Source organism: Apodemus sylvaticus, chromosome 10 (assembly GCF_947179515.1).
Source record: "Apodemus sylvaticus chromosome 10, mApoSyl1.1, whole genome shotgun sequence".
NCBI classification, from domain to species: Eukaryota; Metazoa; Chordata; class Mammalia; order Rodentia; family Muridae; genus Apodemus; species Apodemus sylvaticus.
This window is the reverse complement of record NC_067481.1, coordinates 74,694,098-74,719,086: the sequence shown is the minus strand read 5'-3', so window position 1 is coordinate 74,719,086 and position 24,989 is coordinate 74,694,098. Positions and strand designations below refer to the sequence as shown.

General features: G+C 39.1%; 1 protein-coding gene across 3 annotated transcripts in view; it reads left to right on the top strand.

The window, feature by feature from the left end:
• Rnf130 (ring finger protein 130) overlaps positions 1 to 24,989 on the top strand; it is a 101,563-nt gene that overhangs the window by 14,712 nt on the left and 61,862 nt on the right. For all 3 annotated transcript variants that reach the window (XM_052194693.1, XM_052194694.1, XM_052194692.1), the window contains exon 2: positions 13,436 to 13,630. In XM_052194693.1, the coding sequence (XP_052050653.1) occupies positions 13,436 to 13,630 (195 nt within the window). The remainder of the gene's footprint in view (positions 1 to 13,435; positions 13,631 to 24,989) is intronic.

Sequence of the window (24,989 nt, the reverse complement as noted above, 5' to 3'; positions counted from 1 at the left end):
CTCTTGGTGGGGAGGGCACGGTGAGTAACATGTAGTATAATGGAGAAAAGAGATGTGAAATAAAAATTTAAAGTAATTGTTAATAAGCTCTCTGAATATTCTAAAGCATTGTGATACTAAGAGTTTAACCTCACTTCCCTAAGGAAACAGTATGTAAGCTGAGGCAGAAGCCTGAGCACAAGTAGATGCTAAAGAGGAGGACAGAGAAGATCTCTTTCTTTACTTTCCTTTTTTTTTTTTTGTTTTGTTTTGTTTTGTTTTTATGAGACAGGGTTTCTCTGTGTAGCCCTGGCTGTCATGGAACTCACTCTGTAGACCAGGCTGGCCTCGAACTCAGAAATCCTCCTGCCTCTGCCTCCCAGAGTGCTGGGATTACAGGCGTGCACCACCACCGCCTGGCTTTTACTTTCCTTTTTTTTCTTTTCTTTTTTTTCTTTTTTTCGGGGGGCGGAGCATGAAGACCAAGGGGTCCAAAATATTCAGTGAGCATATTTATAAAGTAAGGCGAGGATGCTATACAGAAGGGCGGAAAAGGGAGGCAGTGTCCCCTAGACTTCAGGGGCTTGAGATGTTATAAAAGTGATGAAAGATTATTGGACAAGGTCTTTGTGATTTTTTTTTTTAAGTGTGGAGCTGAGGTTGTATTCAGAGGCAGTGTGTGTGCTTAGCATGTGTGACAGTCTGTAGTGAAGGCATCAATCTGTGGGAGTTCATACTGGGAGAATGGACTGGTCAAGCAGCATCACCTCCATCCAGCATGTGGCTCTGCCTTCAGTTCCCAGAAGCACAGAAGTAAAAAGTGATGATGGGGAGCCTGACGGGAGATGCTGCTAGCTTATTTGTTTTTTAGACATTTTTATGAGCTCATAGTGTACAAAATAATTGGTTTCATTATGTTTTCATAGATGTATTTAATGTACTTTGATCATATAAAATTAATAAAACAAATTGTTACAAGATAAGTGTTTTATCATTATCCTATTGTGTTTTGCCAGAAACTTAAGCCTCTTGCTCTCCCCAACCCGGTATCTCATTGCCAGGCATGGTGATCCAAACTCCTCCTAAATTTAATGTGATGATTTTCACATTCATTACCTCTATCACTCATCTCTTAGATTATATATATATAATATGTGTATAATATATATATATACACATATACACATATACATGTATGTGTACACACACACACATACACACATCTTATCTGGCTTCCCATGTCCATTGTTTCTTTTTTCCCAGTCTATTCCCTATAGTCTAAGAGCCTTCTGTGTCCTGGAGCTTAAAGTACTGTCCATGGTGGTGTCATGTCTGAGCCTAACCATCGTAAAAATGGCCTTCTCCTTCCCAGCCTCACAACACATGGTCGTGTGTGTGTGTGTGTGTGTGTGTGTGTGTGTGTGTGTGTGTGTGTGTGTGTGTGAGAGAGAGAGAGAGACAGAGACAGAGACAGAGACAGACAGTGTCCAGTGTATGCATTGTATTTAGAAATATTAGGCACTCAGTTTTCTTTGACATCTTGAGGCCAGTACTTAGGTTAATGATTAATAACAGGTGGAATAAATCTATATTTCTAGTTTCAAGTTTCATGTTAACATTTAGCTTTTTGCCTTTCTTTTCCAAATTTGATTTTTTTTTTTTAAAATTCTTTATGGTAGCTAAAGAGAGCAGATTCTCAAGTTGAAGTATTAGCTTTGTCAGTTTCTTTTATTTTTCTTTGTACAGCTTTCTAAAGCTATTTGTTAGTTTAGTAAAAGTCATTTTAGTTCAAAAATATGATCTAAGTAGCACATTTTATAACACTACAATAACTTTTATTCAGGGCACCTCATATGTATATGGAACCATCTGAGATGAAAATTCAGGAAAGCAACTAGAGTTGATAATTAAATGCTGATAGCAGTTTCTTATTACCAATTACCAGAATAGTAACTTTTACAAATTTTGTAGTATTTATACATACAAAGTCAATAGATACAAAGCAAAACCAAAAAGTCAGTTGTACTTTTGTATGCTAGGATCAATTAGACAATAAAAAAATTTTAGATACCATTTGAAAACATAATATTGGTGGTAAAATCTACAAACCATTTTCTAAGAAAGGAGACAATGTTTTTCATGTTCATTGATTCAGAGACAGTATTCTATTTATTTATTAATGTTTGGGTCTTTTTAAAGATAGGTTTTCTCTAGTAGTGACTGTTATGGGAAGTGCTATGGAGACCAGACTGGCCTGAAACACACAGAAATCAACCTGCCTCTACCTCTCAAGTACTGGGATTAAAGGTCTGCGCCACCATGCTTAGCAGAGTATTCTTAATATATTACTCTCTGAATTGACCTATACAACCCTATAAAAATTACTTGGTGTTTTGTTTGCTTTTCTTCTTTTTGTTTCTTTTAGAGAGATTGGTAAATTGGCCCTAAAACTTACATGATAGCATTAGGGATATAATAAAAAACAGTCTTGCAAAAGAACAGAAACATTATGGACTTGAGAGATTGGGACAGTAGCATCTGCTGCACACTGTAGTGGCTCCTGCTGTGGGTGGGCCTTGTGCCAGGTGGGCCTCTACATTGCCTGATTTTCTATTTATTGATGTTTCTTTGAAAGACACATATGCAATGATATAAAAGTATGTTTCCCCCCTCTTTGAGAGGTACTTTCAGAGATAAAGACCTACCTCAATAAATGTCTTTGATCATTTTGTACATTTAAATGTTTGCCTTTTTTCCCTTGTTCATTGCTATATAGATAGCTCAGATTATTAAAACTTGAAGCCAACTATTGTATGATTTCATCAGTTTTCTCTACTGTGACCGGAGTTTATGGCCGTTCTCCTTCCCTGTTTCTTTCCTACCTCCTGTCTCAGCAACTCAGCTTAAACATCTCGTGACAAGTGTCCTCTGCCTTGTAAGGGTCAGCTATACAATTCCTAGCTTGTTTTCTGGACCTGACATTATCAGACCTGATAGTCCAGTCTTTTTCAGTCATATCATGTACTAGGACTAATGGTACTAGAATAAAGAAGTGATTTAAAAATAAAACAAAAGTGCATCCATATTCTTTATGTTTCTGCCCAAGAGTTAACGTCTTGGATATTGTTCTGGATTCTTATGATAGGGTCTTGTTATGTAGCCCAAGCTAGCTTTGACCCCTGGGTTCAAATGATTCTCCTGTCTCAGTATCCAGAGATTATGGGACTACAGGCTTACTGCACTGCACTCGGCTTCCTCTGAATTCTTTTATAACTATTGTTGGAGACAGGGCCTCACCATGTAGCCCAGGTTGACTAGAATTTGACAAATCTCTCTCCGCCTGCTTAGTGCTTTGACTACTAGCACCTGTCACAGCCCAGCTTTGCTCTGTATTCTTGGTGGTGTCCTAGATCCCTGTGAGCATCAGCATTATTGAGTCAGTCATTAACTTTGGTTGGTCTTGTGGTAGACAAAACCAGAAGGCTCTGTTGACTGAGCTGCGCCTCTAGATATTCATTTCCTGGCTTTTAACAGGGAATTCAATTGCATGTGTTTAAGTAGATGATTCGGTTGACTAGGAACTTAGCACCAGAAGATAACCCAAGTACAAATTCATAGAGAAATATCTAGCAGGCAGTTGAATGATAAATGGTAAATTTCAAGAGAGATTTAGACTTACATATTGTTGTCATGTAGGTGACTACTTGCTGAGGAAAGTGAGCAGTGGACAGAGCCTTGGAGAATGAGAAGGGGTGGTCAGAGGCAAGGAGAGAGCATGGTGAATAGGAGCCAAGTGAAGAAGGGCCTGAAGGAGTCATATTGCGCACTGAAACCCTTTCATGGACAAGGCAGCAAGGGAGCTTAAATACCTAACACTCCTGCTGTGCTCTGGGACCGGTTTTGTCTGAGGACTGAGCTACTATTTTTACTTGCTTGAATTTATAGCATCTCTCTTGAATGAGATATTTGTTACATCCGTTGTAATAAAAATTATTTTTGAGCATGACTTTTCATGTAAAGTGATTTGTATTAGCCATCATTTAAAATTGCTTTTAAGATGCTTTTTATTATGCCATGGAGAACATCCAACAAATATATTTGAGTTCTAAGGATGTGAAAAATAATCAAAATCCATTTGAGATGTACAGTAACTAAGTACAGAAGACAAATGATAATGGATAGCTATTGACAGCTCAACTTGCTGACAGTTGAGCTGTGCATGGCTCTTCCTGCAGTGCTGTACCATACAGCTCGCACTGTAAGTGTGCAGAGGATATAGTGTTGGCCTCCTTTAAAATCCTGAATACACAGAGAATAACTTTTGACATATTTTTTAGAACATGGCCAAAGTAAAAATTGCCAATTAGGAAAATAAATGTATGTACTTTTTAAAATATTATATTCAAAAGTAAAAAGTGAGTAGAATAATATTCAAGAGACTACACAATTTGAATATTTTGTCTTTGTTAAAAATAAAGCTAGAGGAGCTTTGAATTTTTAATTAGTTTTAACATTTAAACTGATACACATTCAAAAATGGGAATAGCAAAAATGTTCTCAGATATTAAAATGCAACTTTGCCATAACATTTTTCTTAGAAGAATTTCTGAGGGATGGAGACTACTGATGGAAGGTAAGATATGAGGAGGACTTGATAGAGGTGATCACACACACACACATCTGTATCCACTTCCTGGGGGCAGAGTTGCTGAAATACTGGCCTTACATTGTTACCAACATTTCTGTGCTAGTGTTTTTGGATGATGTTAACACCTGAACTCATAAATTAGTAAAACTGATAGTCCTTCCACAGGTTTGTAAAGAACAGAAAGGTCTACTTTCTCCCTGGAAGAGCATTCTTACCTGCATCCTGCATGCTTGCCTGCTTATCTGCCTTTGGCGTCAACCTACCTTCAGTCTGATTCTTTGAGCTGGTGAGATACAGAAAAAACCCTTCCCTCAAATATATCACTTAGGTTTCTAACTTCGGTGTGGCTTACTTTGTGGTCATCTCTTCTCTCACCCCCTTATCCCTTGGCTAATGCACAAAGAGATGTCACATTAAAGCTCATGGTAAAGCCTGGAAGTAGATGACCCAATTAAATAGTATTTCTAGGGGTTCATGGTTTAGCTCAGAATAGAGTACTCTCCTAACGTATCTAGGGGTCTGTGTTCAATATGATTTCTGGTGTTTTGTTTTGTTCATTTAAATAAGTAGATGCTGGAAGACAGCTCCAAGTGTTAACCAGTACACTAGTTACTAGTACACTAAAGGGAATGGACTATGGCCAATTAGTTTCCTGAGAAGACCCTAAGCAGAGAGAAAAAAAAATAAGAAAATTAGAATCAGGAAAGCTTTGGTTGATCCAAAAGGAACTCACCTCTTAATAAGGGATTCCCACTATTCTGATAACACGTCTCACAAGGAAGGCTGCATCTGCACATTTTTGGGCTTTTGTTTAATCTTTTCTGTAAAACTACAACTCTGCTGCAAGGAGACAGAGAGAAGCTAAGAACTCTCCTCTCTCTCTAGTTGTCACCCAAAGGGTAAATAAACATTTCTCCGTTGTCTCCCAGTATTCTTTTGGAAGTGACCTCCTGGTAGCTGAAGGGCTCTATTGGTCCTATGGTCTTGCCTAGGAATTGAGGGGAAGCAGCCTGCAAATGAATAAATAAAAAACAGAATGGTTTGACATAAATGGGCCTACAAAGACTTCTTCCAGGCCTCCTTTCCTAGAACTAGGTAAAAATACTCAAGAATTACTGTTAGCTCATCAAAATCAAGAGTAGAGATTTTTCTTGAAATGAGAAGAGATGAATCCCTTTTCCTGTATAAACATTTCCCATGGTCCTCTCCTGATTCTTGGCGTTGGCGTTCTCTTGACTTGATCTAACTACATATGAGGGGAACTCAGATTCATCAAAGTGAAAGAATGAAAAGTACATTTTAAAAATATGGCTGCTTTGTATATCATTATTCTAAGAAAAAGCATAAACTATGAAAAACCCTAGACCTATATTTGGGGGCCGGAGTCTCAGAAATCACCACCTAGGGGTCAGGTAGAGGAAGACGAAGTAAAGATAGCAATACCTAGGACCCTATGAAGACCTGCAGTTTGGAGCAGGTCACAGCTGGAATGCCATGACTTAGAGCAGTGGTTCTCAACCTTCCTAAAACTGTGACCCTTTAAAATAGTTCCTCATGTCATGGTGACCCCAACCATAAAATTATTTTTATTGCCACTTTATAACTGTAATTTTGCTACTGTTAGGAATTGTAATGTAAATATGAAGGGGTCTTAGGTGATCCCTGTGAAGGAATCATTAAACACATACCCACAGCCACACCATAAGGGGTCATGACCCACAGGTGGAGAACTGCTTGCTTAGAGGTCAGTTTGGAAGAGAGTGTATTGAGATGACTGGAAGTCACTGGTTTCAGTGGAGTTACTGGAGGCAGAAAAGTTGAAAGTTGAAATGTTGATGGGACCAATGGACATCAGCATGGTGATAGGTACAGACCACTCCTGAAATAGCAGTAGTAAAGAGTAGTTTTAAGATCCTAGTTTTACTTCTTTGAAATAGACAAGACCAGTAGGTTTAAGCAGAGGAAAGGCAAAAGCAGGAATAATCATTGATAGAAAGTTCCTGTGGATAGAGTGGACTCTTCATTATTCTGGTATAATACTAAACCCTACCAGAAAAACAGGGATTAGGGAAATAAAGCATACTTATGTACCATACAGAACATTTTGCCAATAGTGGGTGTGTGTACCCAGGTGGTCCCATAAGATTATATCACTTCATGACGTCATCACATATTAGTTTGTCTGAGCATACCCTATATTATCCATACTACAAGGATTATCTCCTAATCACACAGTTCTCAGAACAGGTCCCTGTCACTAAGCAATGCATGATCATATGTACAAGGTTAAGAGAGAACAGAAATGAACAGGAAAGAGAAAAGGAAATATAAAACATTTCAGCAACACTTAATACCCAGTATAAGTAAGAAGAGCAGCGGTTCTGCTCCTGTCCTCCTTTTTAGGAAGGTTGGAACCATTGGCTCAGTGAAAGTATAGAAACATAAGCACAGGTCCTGGCTGTACACACGGACAACAGAGTGAAAACTACACACAAGTCTGGTAGCTGGCCTCTAAAAGTGAGATTTTTAAAATTAGGAACAAAAATAAAGACTATTGGTTTTTCCTTCATAAGGCTGTTTTTGTTTTTTAAGTCATAAAGGCTAGAACTTTTCAAGTAACACAAGGAAAGAAAAAAGTTAGAAAGAGGAAATTTGTAGACTAAAGAGATCATAATCTTTCAGATTAGAAAAGGGAAAATGATCAGAACACATCTGCTGATGGAAGCCTTCAGCTCTGGAGAGTTTGGCTTTACTTGTTTATATGAGTCAACTCATAAATCATGGATCATCAAAGACCATTGACACAGAGACCTGGGCGGTCACTCCGCAGGTGAGATGCTTGCCGCACAAGCCTGAGGGCCGCAGTTGGTGTCCCTACCACCCAGCAGACACGGGTGGGTGTGGCAGGAGTGGGTGTCCCTACCACCCAGCAGACGCGGGTGGGTGTGGCAGGAGTGGGTGTCCCTACCACCCAGCAGACGCGGGTGGGTGTGGCAGGAGTGGGTACCTGGACCAAGCTGGCTAGCCAGACTAGCCCAGAGTTCCAAGTTCAGCATGAGATCATGCCCTCCGTATAGAAGATGGGGAGCAATCCAAGGAGATGCTGGACCTCAGTCCCAGGCCTTCACATGTACACATTTGCTTCTACCTAATCACATGTGAATACAGTTGCATATCATACAACACATATGCCAAAAAAAGATATTTGACACAAACTTTTTAGTGTCTTTTTGTTTTTAATTTCACTTGATCACTCCTTTTATCACGTATATTTCTGTTTTTGTTTTTTAACTAAGAAACGAAGCTAGGACTTCACGCTTGGCTAGATGCTCTGCCACAAAGCTATATCCCTAGCCCCTCCTTATATCAGATATGTTAAGTGTTTCCCTGTGCCAGACATATTGGAGGAGATCCTGGATCTCACCTTCTAAAAGAAAAGAGTCAAAAATAAACAGTCAGTTACTGATATGGTACGATCAATGCCAAAAGGGATGCAATTCTAGGGTACCATGGCAACTTGAAAATCTACCCAGATCAGTCTCTGGAGGAAGGAAAGCATGCTGGAAAAGACATTTTAAGCAGTAGTCAAAAGCTCAGAAAGTGGTTGGCCAAGGGTGTGGTATGATTAGCATTTTAGGAAGAGGAAAGGAGACACACAGGCTGAGAGCAAGAGGCCCTGTGATCGGTGAGCAGACTGTAATCTGTTTAAACCATCCCTGCAGAGAAGCACTTCTCTGGGTTCTTGTTTCTGTACCGCTATCACCCCAAGAGGTTTACAGCAAATTGAGGGTTCTTGGGGGCTTGGGAGGAAACCATTAACCCACACAGAACAGAACAGGGTGACTGCTCCATATGTAAGGAATTGGATTTTTATTAGGTAAAATCCTGTTAAATTAATCATGTGCCAAGTTTCAGACTAGTAGAATGTGAGAATGGATTTTATCCATTAGTTCATATAAGTAACCTTAAAAATTTCCATTTAATACTATATCTTGTGTTTGTGTTTATGTTGACTAGTGTGTGGCATGGTTTACAAGTGGGATTTGGGACAGCTTGTGAAAACTGATTCTCTACTTTATCTGTGTATATTCTGAGAATCGAACTAAGGTCATCAAGCTTGACAGCAAGTGCCTTTACCAGCTGAGATATCTCACAGCTCTACAACCTTTAAAATATTTATATCTCAAGAGCTAGAAGTACAAGTCAGTAGTAAAATACTTGGCCTGACATGCCCAGGTTAGATCTCAGCCACCACAAATAATACAAATAAAGTAAAATTAAATATTTACATTTTTCTTCATACTGGAATATTTTCCTTCCCTCATTCCAAATAAAACCTTTCTAGAACTCTGTCATTTTAAATTTGTACTCCACTTTCTGTTGTGTATCCATCTTTCCCAATTCTCACACAAGTTGAAGATGCTTACACCTCTCCAGTCCTTCCTGTGTGTCAGTGTCTTTGTGTGCACACTCACGCATGTGTGTTCATTTGTACATGTGTGTTTGTGTGTATCTGGTAGATCTAAGGGTCACTGTGTTTGTTGTTTTACTACCAGGAATCAGTCCTAAGGCCTCAGGCATACTAGGCAAGGATTCTTCAGCTGAGCTCCAGCCCCAGGTTTAGCCCAGCCCCAGGTCCAGCCCCAACCCTAGCTTGTATTTTAGATGTTTCCATGCCCCATCCTTTCTTTCTGCTTGGACAACTTTTCAAGGGTTCTGTTTACCTTTCACTGACCCTGTACCATATGTTCTTTTCCTTTCCTGCCTTTCTAAACACTCTGTTTTCTAGTGTTTTCTCATATTGTGCTGATTCTGTCAGTCATACCATCTCAATGAGCTTAGAGGTTCCATAACTTCTTTCTTTTTAAAAAATATTTAATATTTATGTATGTAATTACACTGTAGCTGTCTTCAGACACACCAGAAGAGGATATCAAATCCCATTACAGATGGTTGTGAGCCACCATGTGGTTGCTGGGAATTGAACTCAGAACCTCTGGAAGAGCAGTCAGTGCTCTTAACCACTGAGCCATCTCTCCAGCCCAATTCTTTCTTTTTTATTTATTACTAATATTATTTTAGTATGCAGGAGTTTTTCCTGCATGTATGTCTTTGCACCATATGCATGCCTTGTACACATACAGGTTAGAAGAGAAGTTCGGAACCCTTGAAACTGAAGTTACAGATGATTGTGAGACAATACCTGGATGCTGGGAATTGAACCTTAGTCCTCTGTACAACAGTCAGTGCTCTTAGCCACTGAGTCATTGCTCCTGCCAAGGTTCTATACATTTTAAGAATAGTGGTCATACCATTTTATTTTTCTTTGATATTTGTTTTGCTTCTGAGTATGTAAGTTATAAAATGTGCTTATGAAGCTGGGAAGGTGGCTTAATTGGGAAAGTACTTGCCTTGCAAGCAAGAGGGCCTGAGTTGGGTCCCCAGAATCCACTTAAACATGCCGGGCATAGTAGGATGTGTTTGTAATCCCAGAACTGGAGAGGTGAAGTTAGGAAGATCCTTGGAACCTACTGACCAGCCAGTCTAGCCTAATTGGTGAGCCCAGACCAGAGACCTTTCTCAAAGAAGATGAAAATGCCCCTGAGTGGGAAGCGCCTGAGGTTGTACTCGGGCCTCCACATGCACATGCACATGCACATGCACACACATGCACACACATGCATAGGAAGTTCATCAAGGTGAGGATCCCATACTTGTTTGGTGCTTATCAAAAGGAAATGAAAGCCTCGTTATTGTTTTTGCATTCAGCAGGAAAAAGTATATAGGAAACAAAATGTAAAACTTTGGGGTTTGTTTTATTTTACTGTTTTTTGTAGTGCTGGGGCTTTACAGCAGATCTTCAACACATGCTAGGCACACACTTCACTGGGGTGCTAGCCCCAGGCTTCAAGTTCTTATATAGTGTAATATTTTGTAGTATCTGTAATTTCAGATTTTTATTATGATTTGTTTTCTCAGCTCTATAACTAATGAATGCAAAGAAATTAGGCAGTTCTCGCTTAAGAAATTTGAAGAACATGAAAGTAAAGTGGTTCTGAATTTGAACAAAATTGATAATGGTATATTTTAATAGTTAATAATTGCATAAATAATCCATGATTCAATGTTTTCACAAAATAAATTGTTTAAATACAAACAAATGGCATTAAATTTGCAGTAGAGCCACTTAATCACAATGGGCAGCTGTTTCAGAGCTATTAATACTATTTCATTGTTCATTTATTTTTATAATTAGAAGGGATAATGAGGTAGGATACACACACTACAGTATTAAGTGGTTGTGAAAACCTCATTTTCTTCTCCTGAATAATAAATACTGCTTCCTGGAACAGGAACCCACACGTCTCACTCTTGTAGTTGTACATTGCATTCTTACTGATGTAAATGCTTTTGGAACCTTTCGCATTTGGGTGAATTTTATGGTGTAGCAGTAAGCATATACAGTCTATTGTTAGAGATCATTTGGATCCAGCAGTTGTTCTAAAATCTGTTTTTAGCGGGTGGGAACTCCTGTAGAATTTCACAGTTGTCTTCAGTAGGTTTGATGGATTTTGTTTGGTATACCTTTGCTGTCCTTTTGTAACCTGAGAACACTAGGGATGCTCTCTCACCACTAGTAAATAAGCCCAGTTTGTAAAAATTAAAATCAGAGAGATTGAGAAACCTGTCACAGATGCTCAGCTAGTAAGTAGTTGGTTTAGACTTTGTACCTCTGGTATTGCTGATTCAGTAATCACAGTTTCCTCTTGACTGCATTGTAAAAGTATGTGAAGCCACAGAGAGAAAGGACATCACAGAACATCTGAGTTTTATATCAGACAAAGATCTGATCCCTTTGGATACTCTTTTGCTGTTGTTTGTTTGTTTGTTTGTTTGTTTGTTGAGACAGATTGTCCTGGAACTCACTCTGTAGACCAGGCTGGACTTAAAATCACAGAAACCCACCTGCCTCTTCTTTCCGAGTACTGGGATTAAAGATGTGTGCCACCAATTCTTGGCATCCTTTGGGCATTCTTTAATCTTCATTTTCTGCCAGAAAAATAACAAATGAAACACTTAAAACCCATTTTCTTTTTTTTTTTCTTTTTTGGTTGCCCCATTTAATATAGTGTTGGATAATTTCCTAAGATTTAAGAGGTTATAATATCACACCTTTTCTGTGTTTGTATTTTAAAACAGCATAATTGTCAGTATAACAGAAGTAGACAGTCTGCCCTGGATGTTAAAGTTTCATAATGTGATGACTGTCTCTGTGACTAGTTGAGGAACATATTTTTCAATTGAGGTTTTCTCTGATGCTGGATGTAGAACCCAGGACCTTGCATGTGTTACTCAAATGAGTTACATCCCCAGCAATGTACATGCACTGTGTTATCCTTCCTTTCCACATGCTCGCACACACTGCTTAATTTCATTAATGAAGGTGTAATGTGTTACGCCTCAGAAATTGTAGGCAGTACCTATCATAACGCACTGTAGAAACATTTACCTCCTACTTTCTATATCTCTAAAGTCCTTTCGTAGAGAATGTTTTTAGGGCTGGTGAGATGACTCAGTGGTTAAGAGCACTGACTGCTCTTCGGAAGGTCCTGAGCTCACAACCATCCATAATGAGATTCAATGCCCTCTTCTTGTGTGTCTAAAGACAGCTACAGTGTCCTACTACATTTTCCTACTACTGTTCTTTATATATTATGGTTACACTTTATTACTAGCACTCAATACTTAGTTATGATTGGTTTGCCTGTGAAGTTATCTTTTGGGGTCAGTGTGCTGTGTGTGGTCTCTTCACAGTACACACAGGACAGACATTGTGGATGACAGGAGGCAGGGGAGGTTGCTTGCCCTCTGCTCTCTAGCCCCTGCTGCATGTCCCTGCTTGCTGGCTGACAGTCTATAAGCCTGCCTTTGGTGGCTTCTCATAGATCACCTTTCTCCTTACAGCTCACCCTTTTCTTTCATTTTGACTTGCTCTAAATGGGCAGGAGAAGTGGGGACTCCTTTGTGGTTTTGCAGAAAGTACCATATGTGTAGGATCAAAGATTGGGAAACTTAGTTTGACCCATGTGAATGTGTTTGTATTTGGAACAAAGTCTCTCCGAGAGTCTAGAACGGTGGCCGTGTAGTTTGTAGGACCAGGGGATAGTATTGGTGTTTTCTTGTAACCTATATTTCTTAATGTACATTTGTAGAGTTATTTTTCCAGTAAATGTAAATTAGAAAAATGGTGTTTTATCATTCACATAATTTCCAGTATTAAATATAGGCCCAAATTTAAATTTTGTGATTTCCTTTGACATCTGTTACAAAGTTTGTTTGCTGTGTTTGTGTTTCAACATGATCACTTGGTTGGTAGCTGAATTACTTTGGCCTCTTCACTTACTCCAAGCAAAATTATGTTTCATCCTGGTGGTGGTGGCAGCCGTGTATTTAAAGCTAGTAAGTCAGATGAATAACTAAAAGGCAGGGCAAGAACTGTCACTTCAGTGTCTCTGTCTTCTCTTTGTATCTATCCTGGTTTTTACTGGCCTTTTTTATTTTATCAATCTGTAAAGTAACAAACAAACAAACAAACAAAAAAGTTGTTTACTTGCAGTACAAGTAAAACCTTTGTGGAGCCTCTTCTCTCTCCAGATATTAGTTGGATACATTGTGCTGCCCTGTGTAGAAATCCATACAACCCTTCTGCAATGAGCTGCGGATATGTGTAGTGTTCAGGGAACAGAAGGACACTTCGATAAAGATTTATTGACTTATCTTTAATGTGCTTTTCTTTCTGTTGTCTAGTTGCTGATCATCTGGGCTGTGATCCTCAAACACGGTTCTTTGTCCCTCCTAACATCAAACAGTGGATTGCCTTGCTACAAAGAGGAAATTGCACCTTTAAAGAGAAAATATCACGGGCTGCTTTTCACAATGCGGTTGCTGTAGTCATCTACAATAATAAATCCAAAGAGGAGCCGGTCACCATGACTCATCCAGGTAAACAGGAAAAGAGGCTTTAGATTTTGTCTTTCTTTCTTGAAATTACTACTTTGAACATTCTTCTACCTTTGGTGAAGTCTTAATCTTTGATGTAATTCTATGATCATGTTAACTTCAGTATTGTCACTTGTGGAGATCCACGTCGCCTTTTCCTGTGGTTTTTCTTTAATAGTGACCAAGACAACTGTAAAGCGTCCTAATGGCTGGTCAGATTTGAGCTCACAGTAGCTTTTCTCTGCTATGTTTTGTATGATGACTTTAGTTATCATGTACTTATAATGGGGTCCTTTTCCCAGACAGCTTTGGCTTCTCAGGAATTACCTGTCCAGGGAGAATTTGTTCCATGACATTACAATAAATGTTGAAGCTGCCTCAGTGGTGAATACACACAACAGTGAGATTCCGTTTCTTGTGGGAAACATTTAGGATAATTGTTTATATAACAATAATTGCAATTTATTAAGCATTTACATTATGTAGTTTATATGTATGTATATATGTATTGTGCATGTATATATGTGTCCACCACTTTGCTGTAGGTTCTTAAGAACATTTGGTTTTCTTGCAGAAGACATAAACGTGTTTATAAGCACCTGTGTCAGGTGACTCACAACTGCCTGTAACTCTTAACTCCAAGAGTCCAAGAGATCCAGTGTACACACACACACACACACACACACACACACACACACACTCTTAGGGAAGTCCTAGTTTTACAGAGCAGAAAACTGAAACTGGTAAAAGCCTGCAACAAAGGGGTAGACCCAAGTTTACTAATGTCTATTTAGTTTCATGAGCCTGGCACTGAGATTCTGGGGTTAATTAGCTTTACATCCATGAAGATTTTATAGTACAATGTCTTACTTAAGAGATTGCCCTTTTTTTTTTTTTAAAGAAACACCCTTGTTTTTCTTTTTTTTTTTTTTTTGTTTTTTACACTTACTTATTTGTATGTGTGTGTGGAGGTTAGAGAACAGCTAGAGGGAGTAGATTCTCACCTTCTACACGATGGGTGTTCAACAGGGAGATCCCAAGAGCTAGATGGCCAGCCAGCCTAGCTGAAACAACAAACTTCTGGCTCAGTGAGAGACCTGACTGAAGGCAGTAAGGTGGAAAGCAGTAGAGAAAGATTCCTGACTTCCTGTACCCATGTGCCTGCATAATCACAGGCATGCACACCACACACACACACACACACACACTCTCAAAGAGCTGAAAGTTTGTCAGATGATGCAGATTTCTCATCTGCATTACTCAAAACATCCATTTATTCTGATATGCTATAAAGGACCAGCAAAGAAAAACAACATGAAGGAAAGTCTTTGGGAAATGCTTGGAATAGTGTGCTTACAGAGGTGCTTCATACTCATTGACACACAGAGGTTTTCCAGAAGTCCTAGAGGGAATAACTCTTTGATAAAACCATTTGTTGGGCTTATTTGACCATACAATTCTTTATCAATTATAGTAACAGCAAAAATAAAGAGGTTCAGATATAGAGTTTAGTGAATTCCAAAGGAATTGCTGCTCCTATAAAGCACACAGAATGGAGATATGCATAAGGGCAGAAGTAGCAAAATGTACCATGCTGTGTTTAGAAATATGTCAGTCCCATTTAGAGAAAACTTATAAATCATTAATAAGGTAAACCTAATATTACAATCGATAAAGGATTTAGTGATTAGACATTTTATTAGTAATTAGAAAACATGCAATCTAAACAATAAGATAGTTTCACACCCACTGGGGTAAACGTAGCTGCTGTTGGGAATGTAGCACAGGTTTGGAAAAACAGTTTCTGGAAAGTTAAGCTCAGATTTACCATATGAGCCAGATGTCTTTCCCCCAGAAGCCATTACAAGAAAAAAAAAGTGAACAAAAGGGGAAAATGTCCACAAAGATGTACATTTTTCAACTTGGATTATGGTGATAATTGTATATCTCTATAAACTTAATGAAATGCGCACTTATAAAATCTGGCCTGGAGAGAAGGCTCAGTGGCTGACTCACCAGCTGTACCTGTAGATCCAGAGGACATGATGCCCCCAGCCTCTTTTTTTTTTTAATTTATTTATTTTATATATGTGCGTACACTGTTTCTGTCTTCAGACACACCAGAAGAGGGTATCACATTACAGATGGTTGTGAGCCTCCCATTACAGAAGGTTGTGAGCCACCATGTGGTTCCTGGGAACTGAACTCAGGACCTCTGGCAGAGCAGTCAGTGCTCTTAAGCACTAAGCCATCTCTTCAGCCCAGCCCTCTAGCCTCTGTATATACCTGTACTCATGTGAGTACACCCATATACAGACACACACTTTTTTAACCTGGGGGGGGGGGGGGGATAAGCTTGTAAGCTTGGTGTCATAGTGGCACATGACTTTAATCCCAGCACTCAGGAGGTAGAGGGCAGGTGAACCTCTGAGTTTGAGGCCAGCATGGTCTACATACTGAACTCCAGGATAGCGATAGCTACATAATAAGACCCTGTCTGGAAAAACAAAAATTTTAAAAATCCAGCACTGGTGACATGCACCTTTAGTCCCAGCACTTGGGAGGGAGGCAAAGGTAGGTGGATCTCTGAGTTTGAGGCCAGCTTGGTCTACAAAGTGAGTTCCAGGACAGCCAAGACTTCCCAAAGAAACCCTGTCTCAAAAAAAAAAAAAAAAAAAAAAACGAACAAGGAAAATGATATATAAAATTAAATTATAATAAATATTATAATAGTATTTAATATAATTAAAATTAGAATGTATTATATAAAAATAAATATATATAATTACATGTATATAATATAAATTATATTTGATTAAAATATTTTTAAATGCAAACTAAAGATAAAGAACATAAAATAAATTTTGGCTAAGAACTTGTTATTTTATTCTACTGGGGAACATGAGACAAAGCAAAGCAAACTCATTAAAAGAGAATGAGTCACAGGAATACTTAGTGTGCTTCCGTTTGCTATAAAGGACATAATTGGGGACAGTTGACAAATAAGATTTTTTAACTGAAACAGTTCTGTTTCCTTTATTACTCTTACTTTGATATAGTCTCTTGTTACTTTTACTTCCATTTTAAGTGTTCAGAGTAGAAATTAAAAGGCTGTAAGGATAGAACCTGTGCTTGAGTGGACAGGTAAAGAGAGAAGCATGCTGCGTCCAGACTAGTGGGAAGCACCTGCGCCTTTGAGGGTTAAACTGAAGGATCGGCCGTACAGCCTGAATCTGATTTTTGGTCAGATATAAGTGTGTTATTTAAATAAAAGTTACATGAGTATTTAAATTAAAAGCATGAGTATTGTCTTAATAAAAAGCAGTAGAATAAATCTATCCATTGAAAAGATTTCTGTAGTATAATTTTACATTTTTAAAGGTTTGACAATAATATGCCATTTTATTTTGGAATTATCTGCAAGAAGGCTCATCGTTGCATGTGGGAGGTCTCTAGATTCTTTCTCCAGGAGAGCTTTTGCCCTGCTTTCTTTGAACTCCTAGGCTGTTGCTCATTGTTTCCTGTTTTCCAAGCAGAATAAATTCTTTGTTTCTGCCTGTTCTTAGTAGGTATGCCTTTTGTTACATATTCTGTCAGAAAAACAAAACAATGGTTTTTGTCCAGCTTACAGATCTCCATTTTTATAGCTGTTGCAGCCTCTTCTGTTTTGTTCTAGTCTCAGAATCCTATCCCAGAGTTTATCATGGCCTGAGGGCTGAGTTTGTCATTGCTCAGTGGGTAAAGTGCTCACATAGCAAGCCTGATAACTTGAGTTCAGATCTCCAGAACCCACATAAAAGCTGGGCACAGTGACACAGCTATTTATAGTGTTCTACCAGGAGATGGCCGGCAGAGATGGCATTACCAGAGGCCCGTGGGCTAAATAGCCTGATGTAGGCAGCAGTGAACAGGAGGGCCTATCTTCTCTGGTGCTCTAACCGCTACATCTGCCCTGCCTTGCCCTGAATGCCTGCACTTGTATACACAAACACACACACACACACACACACACACAGAGAGAGAGAGAGAGAGAGAGAGAGAGAGAGAGAGAGAGAGAGAGAGAGGGAGAGAGAGAGAGAGAGAGAGAGAAATTGAGATTTCTGAAAGTTTGTCACAGACTTAAAATTTGTCACTTTGGTTGTAGAAACAAAATTAAGTTTCTGTCAGATGATGGAACATCTTGAAAGTTGTGAAAAATTTTGACATGGAATTTGAATATTAGAGTTTGAATCTTATTACAAGGCTTGTGAGTTTGGATAAGTAACTCTTTATAGCTTCATTTGTAAAACACCTGAAAAGAAAGTATCTGCCTGCTTTATCTACCTATCAGAGTAAATGTGAAATTTATTGATGCAATGTTTTTTTTTAAAGTTATACAACTTTTGTGCCTCCAATGACAGCACCTCTTACAAAATTATTAAATCAGTGTATTTATTTCTTTAAGTTTGAGGTTGGTACTTGTTTTATTCCTAAGCATATCTTTCTTCATTTTTCTGGTACGTTTTTCTATACAGCTTATTATTTTTAACTGTATATAGCACAGAAGTTCATGATATGAAGTTGTACACTATATGTTGAGCATTCTGTGAAATACACTGTAGGATTCAGAGTATTTTCCTAAGGCACATGTCCACCATTGGAGAGATACATATGTGTGAAATGATGAAGGAACCTCTAGGCATAAAGGCTTCTGACCATGAAATGTAGGGGACTTACCAGAAGACATGACTGAGAAGAATTCATGCTGGGCCCTAAATAGTTAAGATGACTTAAGACGTGACTAGAGAAAAAGATAGTCTCATTAGAGGAGCTACATCAGTCCAGACAGTGACTGTTGTGGAGGGAGTCTGAGAGTGAATGGGAGAAAACTAGGCTGAGCTAGCTAACAGAAAACTTGTTAATTTGATCTTTTTTCATGTGCTTTTATTAGACCTGTATGCATAAACTTGGCACACATAGCACATCTTTTTACAGACTTCAGTCATGCATAGAAAATAAACATTGAATTATGATTGCAAGAAGGCTTTAAGTTGAAGGGATCTGAGGGGCTCCCTTGATGAAATGACTTTTGTACAGAAGCCCAAATGTTTGAGGAAAAATACCCTAGGCAGAAGGTGCCTTATAAGTAAAAAAAATCTGGATGGAAAAGAGCAAAGCAAAAATGGTTTTAAGTCTGGACATGGATAGGAATAGGGTGTGACATATCCAGCGTGGCTGGCTGTGGAGGGAAGGGTGAGGTAATAGCAAAGTGAATTTACAGGGGGAGTATGCCAAAAGCAAGGACTGTTTTTCAATGACAGTGCATGGGGATTTTGAAAAAAAGAGAGAGGTTGTGTTCTCTAAGTCAGTGAGGTTGATACCATTTATTGTTTACCATGCTGTCTCAGCTTGGTACAAGGTTCTCCATGGGTACGAAGCCTCTCTTCTGTTGCAGCAAGGTACCTGAGCCGCCCACATAGAGTGTCTGGCTTCTTCCCTAACATCTAATACTTGAGTACTTGGAAAATCCTAAAGGAAGTATTGGTTAGGACTTGCATAGCAAAAACAAGAACCACAAAACACAGTTCCCCAAGAAAAATGAGATGCTATGAGGAAGAGTATTAGGAGAGCCCAGGGAAAAGACCCGACTGCTAACACTTGAAATTTGGTTATAAAAAGGTTATGTATTTCATCCAGGTGATCTAGACAAGAAGCCTGTTAACCTCTGAGTAACACTGCTAAGTAGATCAGATTTGTGTATGGCTCATCTGAAGCCCTCCGGCTCCCATTCTTCAAGGAGGCGTTTCTTGATGACGAGCCTCCAAACTGTGGTCTCCAAACTGTGGTCATCCTCTAGCAGTCCCTTGCTCTGGCTCCAGCCCTTCCCAGAAACCGTTCTCATGCTGTAGGGCAACACTTCTTGTTCAAGGACCTGTGTCCGAATTATTTGTAGTGCAACTATAAAATCATAAAGATATTGATGCCAAGACCCCTTCTTCCCCTTAGACCTGCAGCGTAGATTCTTACCGGATAGACACAGATGTCCATCCACGTTGAGCCTGCTTTTGTTTGTATGTCATCTGTCTTCAGCCCTTCTCTTCAGTAAAGGAACATTAGATCGCTGCTTCTCGTTGCCACACATTTGAAGATAAACTATCATGAACTGATGGCCAAGAACTGAAACAGATGCCTTTCCTTGGCAAGTTTATAGTTCAGCCCTGCTGTCTTCAGACACTGTCTTTGTTCTGACAGCACTGTCCCTTTTCTGACATGCTGCCCCGTTCTTCATCAAATGGCAGTACGGAGAGGATCCTGAGTCTCGGAATTTTCCTTCCTCTTCTGTCGGTCAGCATTATGCTCTGAACAGAGTAGCCATAGAGCTTTGATTCCACTGAGCTGTTTCGTTTTGATATTTAGCTTTTCTGCTCATATTGCTTAAAACATCTTAAAATTCCACATTTTAAGTAAAGTACTGTGTTTTCTTGCCTTGGCTGTGATTCCAGAGCCGCTGATGGTCTTCTCCTTCAGAATGCCCTTCATTTGGTGGCTCAAGGACATCTTCCCAATGCAGGAAAGATGTGTCACTTTGATGATATCAGTAACAGGAAAGACTGTTCAATATGTGGTTTTATTTGCTAACTCCAGTTAGCAGAGTGAGTTCTTTGTTGTGCGGCCTGCAGATGTGTGTGGTGGTATAGGGAATTATGGGCTTGGATAATAGAACTAAAACATGTTTGTCTGAAGACTTAAGTCTAGGGTTTATTTTTATGTAGACTTTTCTGCCCCTCTTTAGTGGTCTGAATGAAATCTTATCAGATCATTGTCTAATTGGAATTTCCATATAGATCTTTATGTCTTTAGGAATGTATGGACGTTCCTAACCAAATAATAATAGTATTTTCTAATCCCCATGTCAGTCATCAGTAACAACAATCTTACATTCTCTAGAACAGCAGCAGTTGGCTAGTTCTTCTCCTTCTTCTATCAAGTTCTTGAGAAATAATAGTAACAAGTAGAAAACGTACTTTATAACATACAGACAACTGACTTTGAATATAAAGACATACAGAAATTAGTTTAAAACAGCCATAAACATACTGCAAAAATCCCATTACAGAGCAGCAATCTGGGCCACTTCCTGTGAATGAATAAAACAGGCATGCTGCTGTGTTAGTACTTAAGGAATTTGGCTTCTTTAGTTATCTGTTTGTTTTTAACTTCTCCATGAACATGGGTTTAATTACCTCAGGAGAGACTGAGCCTGTAGTTTTGACTGTATTGCTATGGCAGGCAAAGTTTAAATTGAATGTTCACTTTTGTCTGTATTCTAATATTGCTCTTGTATTTTCTATGTAGTGCATATATATTTCTTAAAACATTAAAAAAAAACATGCTATGTGTGGTAGCACACAGTTTTAATCTCAGCACTGAAGAGGCAGAGGCAGGCAGATAGATGTCTGAGTTCAAAGCTAGCCTGGTCTGCATAGTGAATTCCAGGACATTAGGGCTTCATAGGGTCCCTGTCTCTGCTCTCCAGCCCCCAAAATAAAGTTTAAAAATGTAAACCTGATACACTGAAACAAATGGGTTTTTGTCCCTAATATCTATTTTTTATTTGTATGCCTGTATCTGTGTCTGTGTCTGTGTTTAAGTGTATGCCACATCTGTACTGGTGCTGGTGGAGGCCAGAAGAGGGCCAGATTCCCTGCAGCTGGAGTTCCAAATGGTTGAGAACCACACAGACTAAGTGCTAAGAGTTGGAAGAGATATCTGCTAAGCCATCTTTCCCGTAAAGCAATAGTTTAAAAAAAAAAAAAGACTTAATAAAATAAATGTAATAAATCCATTTTAGTTCTTAACTTTTCCTTAATTTACATATCTTAAGTGGATGGAGAATCCCTCCTAAATTTATGGGTCAACCTGCTCTATTTCCCTACTTGTTTGAATCCATCATTTGATGTACTTTTTTGTCTGTTGTGTGCTTTATCTTTTTCCCACTGAGCACAGAAGAGGAAGAAGATAAAATTGTAGTAGGAATCCACATAGGTTTGGAATGCTGGTTTGGAAATAGATTTCATGGGATCCTCAGCTTGTAGAGAAGCCAGGCACTGTGGTCTATGCACTAAGGCAGTGGAGACAGGCAGATCCCTGGAGCTTATGGCTGTCAGCCTAACAAAGTCAGTGAGCCCCAGATTCAGCCAGAGGCCCTGTCTTAAAAAGTAAAAGAAGAGGGCCAGCAAGATAGCTCAGCAGGTAAAGTCCTTGCCATAAAAGGCAATCCTGATATAACCTAAATTCAACTCTTCATGTATTCAGTGACATGTGGTTGTCCCCAAACATTAATAAATAAAAATTAATTTTTTTAAAAAGTAGTAGAGGAAGATAACCATACACATATACATTCACACCCCTACATTTACACACAAAATAGAAGTGTATTTTATAGGTCACAGGTTAGAAGACTAACAGATACAGAGTTCTGATGCTTGGTGTAAAAGCTAGCAAGTAGGCCACTCTCCTTAAATCTTCCCTGCTTGGAATGCTAACCCACCTACTTAAAAGTATTTTATAAAACAGTTATAACAAAGTATAAATGTAGGAGTTTTACTTGAAAAAGATACAACACTAGGGAGATAGACTCTTGAAACACAAATAATAAATAAGAAAGTATTAAGATGACATGCAAATTTGGATTTTTTTTAAATCAGTAACAGGTTTGTGAAGATATCTGGTTTAAGGAAGAGTTCAAGTAGAGCAATCCTTAGACTCTTAGTTTTAGGAGCTCATTAGTATTGGCTAATGTGTGCCAGATTACTAGAAAACACTTATCTGTGTCCTTGTGGGCATAATCTAGTATGAGGAAGTAGTAACCTTATGATATTCTCGACAGTAAAGATATTATTTATTTTCTTAATTTTTAGCATTTACTTTTAGCAAGACACTTAACATACAGTTGTCCAGAAAAGAACAAGATGGAAAAACTGTAAACAGTCTGTCTTAATGAGCATACTTGAAATTTGAAAATCAGAATGGACAGTGATAATAACTGTTTTAACCTATGACTCCATACTCATAAAAGGTAAAAGAAAATGGAAATTTCATGATAAGTGGAATATTTGCCTAGTCTCAAAGTGCTTCCTCCCAGAATATGTACTGATGACACAGGGGAAAGAGTAGCTTCATGCTACAGATGTCTGGAGGACATCACTTGCACCGATGACCAAAGTAAACAGCGGTAATGGATGAATCAAGCCTGCACCATCTGGTCGTGAAAAGCACAGCATGGCTGTGGTCCTGCCAGAGGTGTGGGACCTGGTCCTAGCTGTGAGGAAACACCTTCTGTAGAGCAGCTGAGCTGTAAACTCTCAAGGTCGTCACCATCAACGAAAGACTGAGGGACTGTTTGAAACTGACAGACTCTTTTAAAAGTCCCCAATAGCTAAACACTTTGGACAACTTTGGTTCTTGTGACTACAAAGGGCCTTTCTGGGGAGACATGAAAAGGATTCTGAAGTGATGTGATATTACTAATCAATTCAGAATCATGCCTAATTTGAAGGGATTATTTTCCTCTCCTCCATCTCCCATGGGGGAGGGGCAGGGTGAGAGGGAGTTTATAGGAAAATACTATTTATCTAGGACAGTAAGGCGAGGCATCCGGCCACCAGCCACCCTCAGAGGTTCTAGGTTCTAAATAGATATAACCTTTCTGAAAGTATGGGTTTTTTAAATTAGTGACTTGGAAAAAATATATATATATGAGAAAACTACATTGAGAATCCATCTCACCCCCTCAGAAACTGAATAAACAAATGCTGGTGAGTGTACTGTGGTAGTAGACTGGCAAGAAACATTTATGGAACACCAGTGGGGATGCAGATATGCCCGTCCACTGTGTAAATCAGCAGAGAGGTTCCTCCAAAACTAAAACTAGAACTACCATATGATCCAGTTGTACCATCTTGTAAATGCATCTGAGGGAATCTAAGCCAGCATGTTATTTCAGCAGCAGTCACAGTGGCCCATTTTCAGAATCAGTCCAGACGTGCACCGGCAGCTGAGTGGATGGACAGTCTGCTGTATATCCACAATGGAGCTGTTTTGAGGGTTTTGTTGTTTCACTTTGCTTTGAGACAGGGTCTCACTTACATAGCCCTGCCAGTCTGGAACTCAGAGGGGATAATTTTGGGGTTCTAGGAATAGTTCCTCAGGGAGAAAATGCCAGAAAAAGGGTTCTAGAGAAGATGTTTTTGAATAGTTGAAAGACTATCATGTGGAAAAGGAATTTTCATTGATTCCAGAATGCACAGTCTGAAATTGGAATGTTCCTTATAGTTAGTGCCACTTCGTGATTTTTATGTCCATAAATCATAATGTGCAATGTTGCCCCTTAACAGCTGATGGTATTTGTACAGTCGGTAGATGAAATATAATTTACTCGGGGCTGCTTTTCCTAAGTACAGAGCCAGGAGTTGTGGATGACAGTTAGCCGTGGATGAGCATCTGGAAGTCCTTACTTGGGTAAAGAAGACATCCCTTCCACTAACTAAAGCTGGTTACTTTGAAAGGACTGGTATAATCTGTAGGGTACTTATAATCTGTTGGAGGTGGGTAAGCACTCCAAACTCTCTCAGCCAAACTCTGAGATTTATATAGCTCCTACTATCTCTTATTAGTCCTACTGTCTCTCTCTTTTTTAATGACAAAGAAAGGTCTAGGACAAGATTACAAAGTGAGCTCACAGTCAAGAGGTAGTGTGAGAAGAGGAAAAGTTGCACTTAAGTACTTAACTAGTTAGGATTACTATTGCTGTAATGAAACACCATGACTTAAAAAACAACTGGGGGAAGAAAAGGCTTATTTGGTTTCCACTTCCACATTACTGTTCACTAGTGAAGGAAGTCGGGGCAGGATCTCACACAGGGCAGAAACGTGGAGGCTGGAGCTGATGCAGAGGCCATGGAAAAGTGTTGCTTACTAGCTTGCGCTCTTGGCCTGCTGTCTTATAGAACCCATCAGCCAGGGCTAGACCCATCCACATGGCCTGGGCCCTCCCACATCAGTCACTAATTAAGAAATACCTTACAGGCTTGCTTGCAGGCCAGTCTTCAAGAAGCATTTTTTCAATTGAGATTCCCCCCTCTCAGATGACTGTAGCTTGTGTCAAGTTGACAAAACTATCCAGTACTGTATATTGTCTTAGGCTTTACTTGTGTGAGATTGAAGAATTTCTCTTCAGAAGAGTAACAGAACATGGATTCAGAAGATTCTTGCTCATTTTGAAGGTAACCTAGTCCAGTGTTGTAAAGATCATCAATGACTAAGGCCTCACTTGATAGCAGCCACATTTGGCTCCCTATAGTCTCATAGCAGGAGAGTCCAG